Source organism: Giraffa tippelskirchi, chromosome 5, assembly GCF_054371585.1.
Source record: "Giraffa tippelskirchi isolate mGirTip1 chromosome 5, T2T-mGirTip1v1.2.pri, whole genome shotgun sequence".
Lineage (NCBI taxonomy): Eukaryota > Metazoa > Chordata > Mammalia > Artiodactyla > Giraffidae > Giraffa > Giraffa tippelskirchi.
Window position 1 is genome coordinate 52,064,941 of NC_137279.1, and position 16,424 is coordinate 52,081,364.

A 16,424-nucleotide genomic window follows, 5' to 3' on the forward strand; every position below is an offset into this window, starting at 1 on the left:
GATAACATTGCAAGGAATAATCACAATCCACCCTGTGCTGAGGTGGTTCCCATTCTACAAAAGCAAACTTCTAAGCACAGAAAGGAGACCAGGCCAGGTTTGAAGAAGGCTACGGAAAATTACTGTCCGTGGTATGATCACCTCTCACTGTGTCATCCTGTAAACCATAGTCAGACACGCTACCACAGAGCTGTTTCCCGGGCCTGGAAAAGGGGAAAATCGCAGATCTTCCCCCGTCTCCAGTACTTTGGCCACCTGATGCAAAGAGCTGACACATTGGAAAAGACCCTGATGCTGGGAAAGATTGAAGGCAGGAGGAGAAGGGGGCGACAGAGGATAAGATGGTTGAATGGCATCATCAATTCAGTGGACATGAGTTTGAGCAAACTCTGGGAGATAGTGAAGGACAGGGAAGCCTGACCTGCTGTAGTCCATGGGGGTCGCAAAGAGTTGGACACAACTTAGGGACTGAACAACCTCCATCATGTGACATTAGCTGGGGAGAAACCCTGTCTGAAGCCATGTGGAGGTCGCCTTGTGAACTGAAAACCATCTTCTGCCATCTGAGCACATATGTGAGTGCATCATCTCCTCTCCTGTTCTGTTTCCCGGCCATGAAAACTCTCGTATCTGGCAATGTTTGTATTACAGCCACCTTGCCTGTGACCCTCACGGGGTTTTTTATTAGAAGGAGATGCAAAATAGCAAGCAGCCTTGGTAATTTATTGCTCACAAGCAATAGTAAATTATCCTAATACCTTTTCCATGTACTGTTCATACATTACAGCGGAGTGATTACCAGAAAATAGCCACCTGCATGTCCTACCAGAGCTTCTCAGGGCTCACTGTGCTTAATTCTCCTCTGTCTCTTTTCTTTACACAAGCAGTAATTGCCACTCTAGCATCTTCCTCTTCTTGGGCACACGTCTCCTTGTACTCAAGAGTAGATTGTGCTGTGGCATCAAGAAGCTTCATTATTCTTTCCGTTTTTTTTTTCTTCTATATTGAATCCAGAAACACTGATCTTTCTGTCCTAAGGAAACCAAGAGACCTTGTTACTATTTTTCAAGCGGAACCAAGTTCTCAGGCTTCCCAGCTATTACATGATAGGCTCTTTTTCTCTTGAATTGTAAGACTCCTGATCTGACACATAGCCCTGGACTGCCCCCACCATCTTCTCTCTCCAGGCCCGGAGCCCCTCCGCAGACTCTGTCAGGCACTTTCCCTTCCTTTTAATCTCCTAGGAGACATGTAACCGTCAACCCTCCAGCTCTCTGGGGCTCCTGGGATTTTTTTTTCTCACCTCGTTCAATTGCAGAGATTTTACACTAATGTCAAAGAAGAGAAGTGATTCCTCTTCCCACCAAAGAGGAGCAAAGGGGGCAAGAGTTCTGGATTGGTGTCTCCCACCAAATCAAGGAAAGACGATATCATCAATGGGGGACTCGACTACCCCTCCTCAACCACACTCTCACGTTCAGAGCTGGGGTCCCAGCAGAGGGGCTCTGGTCTATCTTCTCCAAGGCCCCCACCCCTCAGCTCTCACCCAGGCAGAAAGCCTGTCCTGGGGCAGATGCAGGCCCCAGGGGATGCAGTGGATCTGATGCCAGGCACCATCACTCCCGTCTTTATGGAAATATGTCTTGGGTGCAAGGCACAGGTCGAATCATCGGAAGCCTGCTCATGCTGTGGCTCTATTGAAGCCCTTTGTCAGACTGTGTCAGTAAGGATGCTGCAGGTTTTCTGTAGGGGAAGCCACTCATATAAAAGAAGAATCCTACACACAGTCTCCTCCCAGGCTCACAGTTCTGAACTGGTCTGAATTCCCCACCTTCCATGGCTGAGGTATCTGAGATCTTTTACCCTTCTTTTGCAGGCTAGGATGCTTTCTAGGGAGCAAGGGTGTGGGGACAAGTCTCTGTTAGTCACTGAGTTCATGGTTCTCACTAAAATGTATTTCTGCTTTGCCTTACAGTTTTCTCATATTTTTGGAAAGCTCACAGGCATGGAAGCAGAGTTCTTTATTATGTGATGTTTAAATGTCAGCTCAGTGAAAGGACCGCACAGCTAAGCACCAACAAAGCTGCGGCCAGTGGTTTGAGCTGCTTGCTTGTGGCAGGAGGGTGACTTCATCACACTCAGAAAATATATGGGCCGATACAAATGGGAAAATCTTGGTGTTTGTCCTTAAACTCAAGAATATCTTCTCTGTCCCTGCTCCAGACAGGATTTATTTCCTTCTTTCCTCTCTGGAAACTTAGATGACTTGTATTTCATGGTAATAAAACCTCTTGCAATCAGGTGCAACACAGAAGGTAATAAATCCCTTCAGTCACTCCCTGCCTTTTACAGACCAAAGAATCAGTGGGAAGTATTCGGCAGGGTGGTTTGGGGGTCATTCCTCCCCAGTGTCCGCCCCTGGCCCCCCTTTTCTTCACAAGTGATTGCCAAAATTTCCCTCTTCTCCCGAAAGTGATTAGACACTTGGGATGATCAGCAGGTAAAATAGGCCTACCTTTACATCTCTATCTTAGAGTCTTATGTCATTCTTTTTTTAGGGGAGGGAGGTAGAACCTGTAACATAATACCTGTATTGGCAATCATTTTCTCCTTCTGTACAGGAGGTTTTGTACAGGAGGGTTTTCGGTTGGTTTGGGGATTTGTTTTACAAAAAGATGGTTGTTGTTGCTTCATTGCTAAGTCGTGTCCAACCCTTTGCAGCCCCATGGACTGAAGACCACCAGGCTCCTCTGTCCATGGGATTTCCCAAGCAAGAATACTGGAGGTGGTTGCCATTTCCTTCTCCAGGGATCTTCCAGACCCAGGGATCAAACTCACATCTCATGCATTGGCAGGTGGATTCTTTACCACAGAGCTACCAGGGAAAAAGATGACGCCCGACTCTAAATTGTGTCCAGTTTTCCCTAAAGTTAAAGCCCTTAGTGGAGATCTGATCATCGGATCTCTCCTCTTCCTCCCTGGGGGTCCTGCAGAAAAGTCTAGGATTTTCTCATATTCTGGCCAGTTTATTCTTTGATAGATGAGAACCTAATGCATTTTCTAACACCATCTGCTCCACTCATGGGAAGGGATGTAATAGGTCCAGGCATTAAGAAGGTGAAAACAGCTGAAGGTGGAAACAGCTGGAATTTTAGAACGAAGCCAATTATACTGGATTTCAGATTTTAAAACTAGTCCTTAGCTCAGGAGATCACAGGCAAACAACTGTGCCGACATCAATCTGTATTTTCCTGCCATAAATATCTTATTATGAGGGAAATGTTTTTGAATTGAAAAGAAAAGTAAATTTATCAGATGCTAGGAAGTCAAGAATTTTATAGACAACTATGACTAAACTCACATAAAATAGGACCCTTCGTGTGTGTGCTGAGTCACTTCAGTCGTGTCCGACTCTGCGACCCTATGGATTGCAGCCCGCCAGGCTCCTCTGTCCGTGGGATTCTCCAGGCAAGAATACTGGAGTGGTTGCCGTGCCCTCCTCCAGGGGATCTTCCTGACCCAGGGACTGAACCCACGTTTCCTATGTCTCCAGCATTGGCAGGCATGTTCTTTACTACTAGCACCACCTGGGAAGCCAAATAAGACCTTTACCCTCCCATATTACTTGACCTTTTCAAAGATCCTGTGGTCCTTGGAGTTAACTGTGAGTGACTCTCTACTGTTCCCAAAGCAAAGGCTCCCCATCCTCGTTCCTGCCAGCACTGCCCAAAGAGAGGAATGACTGGTATCTCCCCAAGGAGCCTTTAAGGTACCAGGCCCGGGATGCTGTCTTCCTGCATGACTCTTCCTCCACTCTGTCCACTAAGGCACAGCCCATGAAATAACCACTTTCAGGTACACAACTTTTTTTTTTCACTTCACTTTGAGAAAATCTTGGTGTCTAATTATTTCCATCAGCATTCTGACATTAGCCAGGAAACCCTCCTGTTGTACTTGGTTATTTCCCTGTGGACCTGGCCCAAGGGCTTGGCCACTTCCTCCCAGGCCGAGGATAGATTCATGCTGCACTAGCTTCCACAACATAGCAAAGGCTGGGGACTTAAGTGTCTTCCTCATGGTTCCAGGGGCTAGAAGTCCAAAATCCAAAGTGTTGACAGGACCGTGGTCCTTTGGAGACTCGAGATAGAATTCTTCCTTCTAGAGGTGGCCTTGGCATCCCTTGGCTTATAGCTACACCATTCCAATCTCTACCTCTGTCATCACATGGTGTTCTCCCTATGAGGCTGTCTTCATATATCTTCCTTCTGTGTGTCTCTTCTCCTATTATAAGGATGCCTATCATATTGTATTAAGGTCCCACCTACTGTAATATGACCTCATCTTAAGTTGATTACATCTGCTATACACTCAATTTCCAAATGAAGTTATATTTACAGGTACCTGGGGTTAGAATTTCAACAAAACTTTTGGGGCAATACAACTCAACCCACACTTTGCCTTGGCTTGAGAAGAAACAGATGCTCCTTGTGTCTTCCTTCTACCTCTTTTGTTGTTGGTCATTCGCTAAGTCGCGCCTGACTCTTTGCGACCCATGGACTGCAGCTCACCAGTCTTCCCTGTCCTTCACTATCTCCTGGAGTTGGCTCAAACTCTTGTCCATTGAGTCGATGATGCCATCAATTCCCTGCTGTCCCCTTCTCCTCCTGCCTTCAGTCTTGCCCAGCATCAGGGTCTTTTCCAATGAATTGGCTCTTGGCATCAGGTGGCCAAAGTATTAAAGCTTCAGCTTCAGCATCAGTCCTTCCAATGAATAGTCAGGGTTGATTTCCTTTAGGATTGAGTGGTTTGATCTCCTTGCAGTCTGAGGGACTCTCAAGAGTCTTCTCCAGCACCACAATTCAGAAGTATCAATTCTCTGGTGCTCAGCCTTCTTTATGGTCCAACATCTGTACATGACTACTGGGAAAATAATAGCTATGTCAGGTTTAAAGGGCCATCTGTAATGCTTCCCAAACCCCAGTTGACCTGCATTCTTGGACTCTCCCTATGCCCTGTCCTGAGCTCATTCTTATCAGGGCCTGTCTACAGCATCTTGCTGATACCCATGTGTGAAGCAGGAATGCTCTGTGTCCATCAGGGTTCCCCCCATCACCTTTCTTCCATCTCTAGAGGCTCCAAGGCTTTTCCAAACTCCAACTCCACTTCACACAGCCCACATCTTAGCAGATCAAGAAACCATTGCTCTTACATTTGGTCTTTGGGTGGCCGATGCTCCCTTGCCCCATGGCAAGACTCCATGAGAGGGCACAGCTTCAGGGTAAGCCTTGTTGCAGGTCAAATCCTAGGCGCTCTATTTATTTGTTTGACCTTGGACAAGTAACTTCCCTTTCTTGAACCCCAGTTCCTTTCTCTGTGTAAATGATTCCATAGCAGCATCTGCTCTGCAGAATGGTTGTTAGGATAAAGTGGAACAGTGTGTGTATGCTGCTGTCAGTGTAGGAGCTTGTTGAAAGGTGTCATTGTCCTTTCTGCTTGCATTTTCTCTCATTGGCTCATAATGTGACTACTATATATACATAATATAGTTACCAATAATAGTAGCTGTCTGTTTATCGGGCATCTGTTTTTGTGTCAGGCACTGGGCTTGCTGATTTACAGCTACTATTTCTAATTTTTATAAAAGCTCTACAGTGTGGGTGTTACTATTCTCATTTTAAAGATGATGGAAACCAAAGCTTCTTCAGAAAGAGGTTAAATGAAATGCCCAAGGTCACATCGCTCCTAAGTGTTTGAGCCAGGATTCGAACCCAAGAAAGTGTGTTTTGCACTGTGTAAAGCTGCCTTGGGGTCTTCCATTCATCTACTGATGTGTTGTGCCTTCCTGGCCTTTCTCACACTTTCCTTTCCTGTTCTTCTAGCTGAATTTCCCCCTTTTTTTCAGTTTTCATTGTCCACAACTTCTAAGCCAGCAGTTTTCAAATACATTCAGATGTCAGAAGAGCATGGTACTTTTCACAGACTAGCTTTTTTTTGTTTTAACAGAACACTAAGAAATACTGTGTATGCCTTAGAAGTACTTGTGCCAGCAGGAAACATAGCTGTTTATTTTCCAGTATAGGACCATACACAAAAGTGTACATGGGTACACAGTTGCATTCACTCACACTTACTTAGGAGCCAAGCATAAGGAAGGGCTTCCCATTATCATGAACTTACTACACAATTCTTTATTCTTTCATCTGCTGGGATTTGATTACAGAAAAGAACAAGAAGGCACGAGAAATTTAATAAAACATTTATGGGAGAAAAACTTGAAATGCAGAAAATCAATACATTAAGGTATCAGCATGATTCCTTTGTCCAATTTGTGGGGAAGGAACTTACAAATACACTGGCAACTTGTATATTCAGCATGATCTCTCAGGGGGAAGGGTTTGCTAATTGCAAGGAGAGGCAGGAGGGACCCACCCTAAATGCTCGCTCCCCTATGGGCTTTCTGCCTTAACTTGTGTGTGCGTGTGCGCACTCAGTCATGTCCAACTCTTTGCGACTCCATGGACTGTAGCGCGTCAGGCTTCTCTGTCCATGGGATTCTCCAGGCATGAATGAACCCACTAGAGTGGGTTACCATTTCCTGCTCCAGGGGATCTTCCCGACCCAGGGATCAAACCCGAGTCTCTTGTGTCTCCTGCATTGGCAGGCAGATTCTTTACCACTGGGCCATCTGTGGGGAAGCCCCACACACCTTTTTCATCTTGGGCCTCGGATTTCTCTCCCTTTCAAGTTAAGGACTTCCTTGGTCCAATGATTAAGACTCTGAACTTCCAATGCAGGGGGTGTGGATTCCATCCCTGATTAGGGAAATAAGATCCCACATGCCATACAGAGCCGCCAAGAAATAAAAATAAATAAATATAATTACATTTTTCTTTAAAAAGTCAAACCTGCCTCTGGTGGGAGAAATGTGGATAATTTTTTAAAAAATTAAGATGCCCTGATAACCATCAGACGTTCCAAGAGTAGGAATCTCATTTGCAAAGACGTTCCCAGACAACCAAACATTTTGACACCACAGATGTCTTGTGATTTATTTCCGTTCTGTGGTGAGTGAGGCTGAACCCAGCTTAGCCTCTGGTCTTCAAGTCACTACAGAGAAAGAAGTGCACCTCATCGGTACCAAAAACACATGTCGGCTTTAGATGCCAACACCGGCCTCCCTCTGCTGCCCAAAGCTGTCAGAGCAAATCACGGTTTTATACTTGCTCCCTCACCTGTGCAGTCCTGTCTCCAAAACCAGCCACACTTCAGGTTTCTTATGTGAAACTGTACTTCTTGTTTTTGGCACTGAAGTTTCCCGGTCCTCATCAGATGCATTGTGTCTTTCTTCAGGGACACCCTAATGTGGTGACTCTGAGATGAAAAGCAGACCAGAACCCCTCCTTTGGGGCTGCTGAATAATAGTGATCTTAAATTTCATCTGTCAGCATGTCTCTGAGCAAGTCAACAACGTGTTCCATCCTATCTGGAAATAAGCAAAGGACCAGCCTTGTCATCATTTGCTTCCTTGAGTGGACACATTTATTGGCCTTCTGTGTTGTTACAACAAAACAAAAGTGGAAAATGTTACATGCGGTATAATGTTTATTGCTTTTCCCAGAGCTGAAAGCAAGGTTTTGGATGTAGTCTTGGAAACAGCTATGATTTTGGCATGGAGGGTGACAGCCAGCTTCCTGGAATCATTACCCCCAGACTTGGATCCAGCCGGTACAGTGGCAGTTTTGATTATTGGAAGCCAGCAGCAATCCTGAAGGCAGAGGTTTGCCTGGTTCTGTCTGTGGATAGAGCAATGCCTGCTCTCTTAGTTCTGGAGAGCTGCTACGACATCATGCTGCTGGTCTTGAGATGATGATGCCTTTGGACTTGAGACACAGAATCGCCGGCCGTCCCACCACCTCCCCATGCTCTGCCAGGCCAGCTGAGGGCCAGATTCTACATTAAGAGCGAGTTATCTCTCCTCGTCACCTCTGAGCTCAGCTACAAAGCTTCCTCGTGGTCTGGGGCAGCACTTCTCAGACTGGACTGTGTGTGTGAATCACCTGGGAATCTTTCTAAAATTAAGTTTCTGATTCAGGAGGCCTGGGGTTTGGCTTTAAATTATGCATTTTCTAATAAGCTCCTGGCTGATCCCAAAGCCAATGGTCCATGGACGGCAGTTGGAAAACAAGGGCCTCATGGAAGTAAAGACTCCAACCAGATGCCATGGCAATTTAATTCCCTGACTGGCTCCACTGCATGTTGTAAGCCCTCCATCCGAGAAGGCGAGAACAGAGGAAGATTCATCTCTCCAGCTCTCAGCTCTGACCACCCAGGAGAATCACCTGGGGAACTTTGCAGAAGACCTGGCCACACCCAGGACCCACCCCAGACCAATTAGACAGAGCTGATGTTCAGGGTTGAAGGACTGAAATCACTAAGGTGCTCTTCAGATGTAGTGCTAGCATGGCAGGGAGGGTGGGTGCCCGTCATGGCAGCAGTGAACTGCAGGAAAGCGAGTTCCACACTGTATGTATGATAGACTCATTCCTAGAACAAGGTTCCCAAAAGAGAATATTGGCTCGAATGAAACAGAAGCTTATTTTCACATGTGGAATTAGTGTGTGGGGGTGAGCCAGTTCCTCCTTTGCAGGCAGTCATTCAGGAGCCAGTGGAGCCTCTGCTGTTTTTGAGGTGCAGTTTCTAAGGACTCCTTGGGGGGTTGTCTCATTCTAGAGCCAGAAGCTTGGGAGAGTTCTATGGATCAGGCCTGGAAGAGGATTTATCACTTCTGCTCACATTCCATTGACGAGAACACAGAGAAACAAAGGATGCTGGGCAGTGCAGACAGCTCTGTGCCCAGGAAGAAGAGGGGGAGGGGATTGTGGGAGCAGCTGGCAGCCACCAGCACCAGCTCTGTGGGGTGGATCTGGGCGCACACACTGAAGGGCCAGCTCCTCCCTACGTGAGGACCAGCCGGGGCTGGGTGGCGCACGAACCTTTGGAAGACTAAGAATAGAAACAGGCAATCCAAATACCTGGGCTCATGGCTCAGAAGGATTAAAACAAATAATTAGCACTTGTCACATTCTACATTCTTCTGTCCCCCCCCAAAATAATTTCTGTGAATGTTCACAAGACACACAGACTATTTTTAAACCTCATTTTCCTCTTCTGCACATAATGAAATATATAAATGGGTGACAGACTGTAATAAGGGATGTATAATTCTCAACTCTAAGTCTCCCCTTCCCAGGCAATGCCTCACCACACACTGCCTTCAGAGAGTGGGAGGCTCCAGACCACAAGTTCCCCATGTCTCCATCACCCTGGCTTTGATCCATTCATCCCTGTGTCCAACTCTGGTTTCCTCCAGCTCCTGTCAAAGGCCAATCTGTCCATTGATGGACATAGGAACAGAGGTCCTTTTACTTTCATGATGACCTTGCGTTCCTATTCCAACCCTGCATCACCAGCCTGGTCCTCCGTGTTGGTCTATTCCCACACAGGACATATAATCAAGGCCCACAGCTCCTATGGGGGTGGGCATGGTCCCCACCCTGCCCTCCTGCCATCCTATTGGCTGCTCCTGTGCAGCCAGTCTCCCCTTAGACTCTCTAATGAGACTACCATTCCCACTGCACCCCTCCTCAGCTCACACTGCCCCTCTTCTCTGGCCACTCACCACTCTAATGAAATCACTTACCTCAAGGCCACTAGGGACTTCCATGTGGCCAAATCCAGGGTCCCTATCCTGTCTCCATCTTTCTCAGCTTGCTGGAAACTACTCCTCCTGCTCAAAAGTTTTCCTATATTAGCTTCAGGTGGGTCAGTGGTAAAGCATCTGCCTGCATTGCAGGAGACACAGGTTTTGTCTCTGGGTCAGGAAGATTCACTTGGACAAGGTCGATGGATGAGGTCGATGGACGAGGAATGGCAACTCGTTCCAGTATTCTAGCCTGGAGAATCCCATGGACAGAGGAGCCTGGTGGGGCTACAGTCCATGGGATCTCAAAGAATCGGACACGACTGAAGCAACTGAGCATGCATGCATGCATCTTAGTTTTGGTGGCCCATCCCAGTCTGCTTAGCTAGTCTCTTCCACCCTCAACTGATTTCTGTCTTTGGATGGGGACCCCTCCTCTTTTCTCTCCACCTTCTCTTCCTGGGTGAGTTCACCCTGTCTCATGGATTTGAGTCTTATCTCTAAGATCATCACTCCTGAATTTTGGGTTGTTTTTGGCCTTGCCAGGTATCTTGTGAGATCCCAGTTCCCTGACCAGGGATTGAACCCAGGCCATGGCAGTGAAAGCCCTGAGGCGTAACCACCCGGATACCAGGGAACTCCCTGATGCCTGAGTTCTTTACTGACCACGGGCACTTTCTCCTGCTGCCTGATCGACACCTAGATGACTATCTCACTGGCAGCTCAGACGTAACCAGTGCAAAGCCAGACTCTCGCTACCTCTCACTTCGCATAAAACAAAGAAACAAAAACCTAACGTGGTGGACAGCATCACCATCTGCCTGGGTGCTGATGGCAGAAATCTGGGGTCATCCTGGGTTTTTCCCTTGGCCCCAAACTCCATCTCTCAGCAGGTCCTGTTGTAGAAACAGAAGGTTCTAAAATAGATCCCATCAGTTTCCTTCTCACCGTGTCCCTACCACATCCTGGCCCAGGAGGCCACCGTCCTCTGTCACCCGATCGTGGCAGCAGCTACCTGACAGCCTCCTCACTTCCATCCCTGCTCTCTGGCTTCCACAGAGCAGCTGGCGCATCCTGGTGAAGACAGGTCTATGCTGGCTTTTCCCAGTGTCCCTGACACTCAGGATAAAATCTCCACTTCCTGTCACACTGCCCTGGCTGCCTCTTCACCCTCTCTGTGCAGCCCCCTCCCCTGTCCTGTCACCCACGGCCACCATCCCCTCCTCCCTTAGAGCCTCCAGCTTGCCCCCTTTTGTGTCACACCCTCTGCCCGGGACGTTCCTCCCCGCACATCCTTGACCACCTGTCCCAGATCAGGGTCCTTGCCTTCAGCTGCTCTGATTTCTGGGGGATCCTCAGTTTCTTCATTGTGGGGTGCACACAGCCACTGTCCTCTGGCCTTTCTCCATCGCTAAAGGGAGCAAGGTGGCCTGGCCTTTTTTAAAGTTTTTGTACCCCTGGTTCTCTAATCCCCTGCCAGGACCAGCTTACATTTGGGATCTTCTTGTGTGTAAAAGAACATCCGGCTCCCTTTGGTCCTAGGTGCCTTCTAGACCCTTGGGGGCAGGTTGCCCACACTGCCTCCTGTGTGTGAGATTTAATGTGGGGTTGACGTCTTTTCCAACAGACAGAGGCAAGGCCTCCTCCAGCCACATCAATATTCATTTGTTTACTTACTTATCCTCTGTCTCTAGTAGGCCCCAGAAGGACAGAATCGATGCATTATCTATTTTCAGTGGTGGTCCAAAAAATATGTAAGTAAGTGAATTAAGAAATGAGCAAGGGACTTCCCTGGTGGTCCAGTGGTTAAGAATCTGCCCTGCACTGCAGGGGCCATGGGTTCAATCCCTGGTTGGGGAACTCGGATCTTGCAGGCTGCTGAGCAACTAAACCCACACGTCACAGCTACTGAACCTGAGCACCACAACTAGAGAATCTGTGCGTTGCAACGAAATATCCCACGTGCTGTAACTAAGACCCAACGCAGCCAAATAAATAAATAGATAATTATTAAAAATTAAAGAAAGGAGCCAAAGAATATAATCAGGATACCTGAACAAGAACGTGAAGAGGCTTTTCCTTCAGAGGGTCTGAAATACAGCCTGTCCGAGTAAAATCGCTTCCTATATCTATGCCCAGGTGGGTGCCCCTGTGCTGATAACACAAAACAGACAGAGGTGGTCGAGGAATCATTTTTTGTTTTTTGCACTTAGACATGCATCAGCCTTTCTTTCCAGCTTCATTTCCCTTCAGGCAATAGGCTTAGTTAAACTTTCCCGAATTCAGACGGTGGGTGTAGGGACCTGGATGGATAGAAGGACAGGAGAGAAGCTGTTTGGGGTTGATTTGTGTGTAAGCAAATGGAAATGCTCCACACTGATGGATGCGTGGTATGGCCCCACCATATGCAAGGGGGCTTTTGCTGCCTGACTGTGGAGCCCTCCGACCCCTCCACCCTCATGTCCGGTGGTCAGCCACACTCAAGAAGAGGCCAGGAGTCCCCTATAGGAACCGTCAGAGGCTGGAGAGATGGAAGTGGTGACTTGGGTAGGAGAAGGCGGCCCTTCCCTTTTCTCTTCCCACCCCCTACCACCAGACATCCTGCCAGCTAGGTGGAAGGGGCTCTTCCTGGGGCCAGAGATGAAGGTGAGGTGCAGGAGGAGACTCTAAGAGTGATCCTAGGGGCCTCGGCAATGTGTGGGAGCGTTTGGGGTTGTTCCAGTGCCCTGGAGGTGCTGCTTGTATCTCTTGGGCAGCCAGAGAGTTAAATCCCTGTGTTTCATGAGACCGCCCATCCCTCAAAGAAGCACTGCCTGCCCCGAGTGCCACCACAGCCCCACGGAGAGGCTCTGTGTGTCTCAACCCTAGCTTCTTCCAGGTTTGCTGAGATGCTGTGTAATATTAAGAAAGGAATCTGATTTCTCCTGACCCTGTAAATGCTGCTCCTGTAATGGGGAGATGGTGGGTGGGCTGTCCTCTCTCAGGAAGACTGAAGAGTGGGTTTCCAGTGGGGCAGTCCTTCGGAGTCTGAGTGTGTGAGCTTTGGTCCAGCACAGAGCAGCCAGGCCACCCTGGACCCACTGATGTCTGTCCATGGAGGCCACTGCCCAGGGCTGTCACTGGGCCAGGTCCGTAAAACTTCAGTAGCTCTTTGAAGAGCCGGCAGGGATTTTTCCAACTGAGGAATAGAATCTTCCTGTGTTTCATTCGTACCCGTGTTTCAGGAGGAAGTCCTGAGCATCTTCTGTCTCACCCCCCCACCCCCGCCCCGTGCTTCATTGGCCACACCTCAAATTGGCAGCCACTAAATTTTATTTTAATGTTGGGTTTAATTCTCTTCCCACCCCCACATTCACCTTTCCTCAACTAGCATCCCACAACTCTGCTCTAAATGCTGTCCCCATGCATTAAAGGATGATCGAGTTAAACAGTGCATTTCACCAGATACCCTATTGCCCCAGATCTGCATACCTGTTAGGTGCATCGTGGGAGGAGACAAACAGCCTTGTCCCAAACGTGTTAGGAACCTTGACCTCTTTATTTCAGTGTATTTTTTTTTTTGACACCAAAGATTTTGTGTTGAGGTATAGCCAATTAACAATGTTGTGATAGTTTCAGGTGAATAGCAAAGGGACTCAGCCATACACATTTCAGTGTATTTCTTAGAGTCAGGACTGGCCAAGCTCTGTCACCTTTTACTAAGACATCTGTGTGTAAAAGTGTTAGTCACTCAGTCTTGTTTGACTCTTTGCCACCCCATGGACTATAGCCCACCAGGCTCCTCTGCCATGGAATTCTCCAGGCAAGAATACTGGAGTGGATTGCCATTTCCTTCTCCAGGGGATCTTCCTGACCCCAGGATCAAACCCACGTCTCTCATGTCTCCTGCATTGGCCGATGGGTTCTTTACCATCTGAGCCACCTGGGAAGCCCCCCCCCCCCAAATCTCTGTGTTGTGCTTTGTTGTCATGAAGATTTGATTAACTTATTATCGCATCTCAACATTTTCCCCTGTTAAAGAATGACTTAGCGACTAAACCATCACCACCACCAAAGAATGGGGATCAGAAATGGCATGAAAATGGCCTCTCTTTGCCCGTGGGAGAGTGATGGGGGAGGAGGCAGCCTCTGGCTTATCATGAAGACTCTGCAGTTTTCATTCACTTGATTAACAGGTGTTTATTAAAAAATAGTGCAGGATGCTGTAGGAGTGACAGTTTACAAGACACAGTCCCGACTCTGAGAGAGTTGTTGGATCTGTGCAAGTAGGAGGAATAGAAAATGTTCAAAGTGCTTGGGAATTCTGAGATCATGCCTGGCGGTCTGAGGGCTTGGTGAAGAAGCTGATGTTTGTTCTGGAATTAAACCTGAGTAAGTGGAAATAGCCAGAAGTGGGTGAGGAAGGACACTCAGCAGGTGGTGGATGGGGGGCTCCTAGAGAAGGGGAGAGGAGACAGCTGGAGGGGTGCTGAGGAGGCTGGGTGGGAAGGAGGGCTTATTTAGGAGCAATCATAGGCCTGTGCCTGGCATTTCCAGCCCCAACTCTGGCCATCCCAGGGCAGACTGAGGTTCCCAGGCACCTGCTCCCCAGCTTCTGCCCCCAGTCTAGCCGATGAGAGACTAACTATGGTGGTAACTGTACTCTACAGCCATGTGGGTAGGTAGGAAGTTTCCTGCTGATCAAGAAGGAGCCATCGCCTCATCGTAATACCAGGGGCAGAGCAGTGACTCCAGGTAGACAGTAATTATGGTCCATTTCCAGCCGAGTCTCAGCCAATTCACTTGCATTCTCCCTGCAGCCACCCAAGGTTCAAACTTCAAGTTGCACAAAACCCATAACTGTTGCTAATAATTTCTGAAGTTGTGAGAAACATTTAGAAAAAAATAGAATTACTGCAGAATTTTTGTTCACACCACCCACAGGTTTTCGCGGGTGATTATTTTGCCTAGAACTAGCAACTGCTAGGCCTGAGCCTCCAACTGAGCCTAAATGAGTGCTAAGGAAGGGCAGTTGCCCTTTGATCAACCAGAAATTCTAGGCACTGCTGGGTTGTTTCTGTGCTAACTTCCTGTCTGCCTCTCAGGAACAGTAAGAGAGGAGAGGGGTAGCAGAACCCACTTTAAACCCATGGCATTGTTGTTGTTTAGTTGCTAAGTCGTGTCTGACTCTCTGTAACCCCACTGACTGTATCCTGCCAGGCTCTTCTGTCCATGGGATTCTCCAGGCAAGAATACTGGAGTGGGTTACCATTTCCTTCTCTAGGGGATCTTCCTGACCCAGGGATTGAACCCGCATCTCCTTTACTGGCAGGTGGATTCTTTACCACTGAGCCACCAGGGAAGCCCTTAACCCCATGGTGAGAGCATGTAATGAGAGGAGGAGTTCCCTGAGCTCAAGATAACCCCAAACTGTTATTTTAAAATAAGCTTCCCAAGTTTATAATTAACTTCCAAGTTAAAAGAACACTCCCCACCTTCTGTCCCTACCAGGATGCATGGGGGGGGGGGTTCCTTTCCAGCAAAGTTGATGGCCGGCCAGGTGCAATCGCTAGAAACACTGCAAAGTATGAAGATAAATGTTCCTACGTAGGGGGCAAATGCATCTCTATTAGCAACCGATTATGACATTCTCAGAGTCAAAGCCTCTACCCTGAATGGTTTTTATCTGGCTTCTGAGAAAACCTGCTGGTGAGATGCTTCCCGATTCCCTCCAGGAATGTTTGGAGCCCACCTGCTGCAATCCAGATATCCTGATTGTACAGGGCCTGGCGGTGCCTGGCACAGGAGGGTGGCCTGGACACCCAGCAAGTTTGGACGCCGGTGACACTGAGCGCTGTTGTTTGTTAAGTGCCTGTTGTGGTCTGGGCTTTTGTGTTACGTATGTGCCATGCATTTTCTAATCCTCACAACAACCCTAGGAGTTAGGAATTGTTTCCCTCACTACATGGGTGGGGAAGCTAGAGCCCTAAGAAGTTAAGCAAACTGCCTAACCCCCCTGACTTGGCGGTACAGAGCTGGGCTTTGAACATGAATTTGGGACCCTCCATGCCCAAATGCACATGCTGTGCCACTCCCCTCCTTTTTTGAATACAGGATCCAGTCAGCCCAGGCCTTCCTCAGCACATCAGGGACCACCTGCCTCAGTGTCCAGGTGATGATTTGAACAGCCCTTTATCCATCAAGTGAGGGAGAATACTGCAGAAAACTGTTGACCAAAAAAAAAAAAAAGCATAACCTGAGAGCTGTGAGTTCAGTTTGATTTGGGGCCAAATGAGGACTATAGCCCAGGAAACAGACTCTCTCACATAGCTCCGAGGAACTGTTCTGGAGAAGAGGAGGGTGGTCAGTACATATGTGATTTTGGTGACAAGAGATACGTGCAGTCAAGCACACGTTTTGGCAGAAGGTTGCTGCCAGTCACCAGGAGCAGATGTCTCCATTAGTGATTTTAATGCTTTTCTTGATGTAAGAAGATGCAAGACATTGGGCTCATAAAATCTCCTGAAAATATTTAATTATCCAAAGGCCTGTTCTGCCAGTTTGTCCTGGAGCACAGAGTGCCTCATTCCAGATCTCCACCCTGAATTCCTTTCAGGTGTGGAAGGTCAGTGACTGCAATGGCTCGTGCCTTCATTCTTGTAGAATCAAGTGGAGAGCAACAATTTTTAGTCAACAGAACACACTTGCATATATTTACAGGGCCTCTTCTGACCTTTCGTGATGT

At 47.9% G+C, this 16,424-nt stretch overlaps 1 protein-coding gene and 1 long non-coding RNA gene across 10 annotated transcripts in view; one reads left to right on the forward strand and one right to left on the reverse strand.

Annotated features, from left to right (window-relative positions):
* SUSD4 (sushi domain containing 4) overlaps window positions 1-16,424 on the forward strand; it is a 133,295-nt gene that overhangs the window by 105,847 nt on the left and 11,024 nt on the right. Inside the window, exon 6 of one of the 9 annotated variants that reach the window (XM_081485688.1) lies at window positions 16,252-16,257. The exons of the other annotated variants lie outside the window; for them this stretch is intronic. Within the exon in view, the coding sequence (XP_081341814.1) occupies window positions 16,252-16,257 (6 nt within the window). The remainder of the gene's footprint in view (window positions 1-16,251; window positions 16,258-16,424) is intronic. 9 annotated transcript variants of the gene reach the window in all.
* Window positions 703-8,707, reverse strand: LOC145504592 (uncharacterized). The gene is made up of 2 exons (XR_014052315.1): window positions 7,233-8,707; window positions 703-1,033 (listed from the first exon to the last, which is right to left on the reverse strand). It is a non-coding gene; the product is annotated as an uncharacterized LOC145504592 (long non-coding RNA).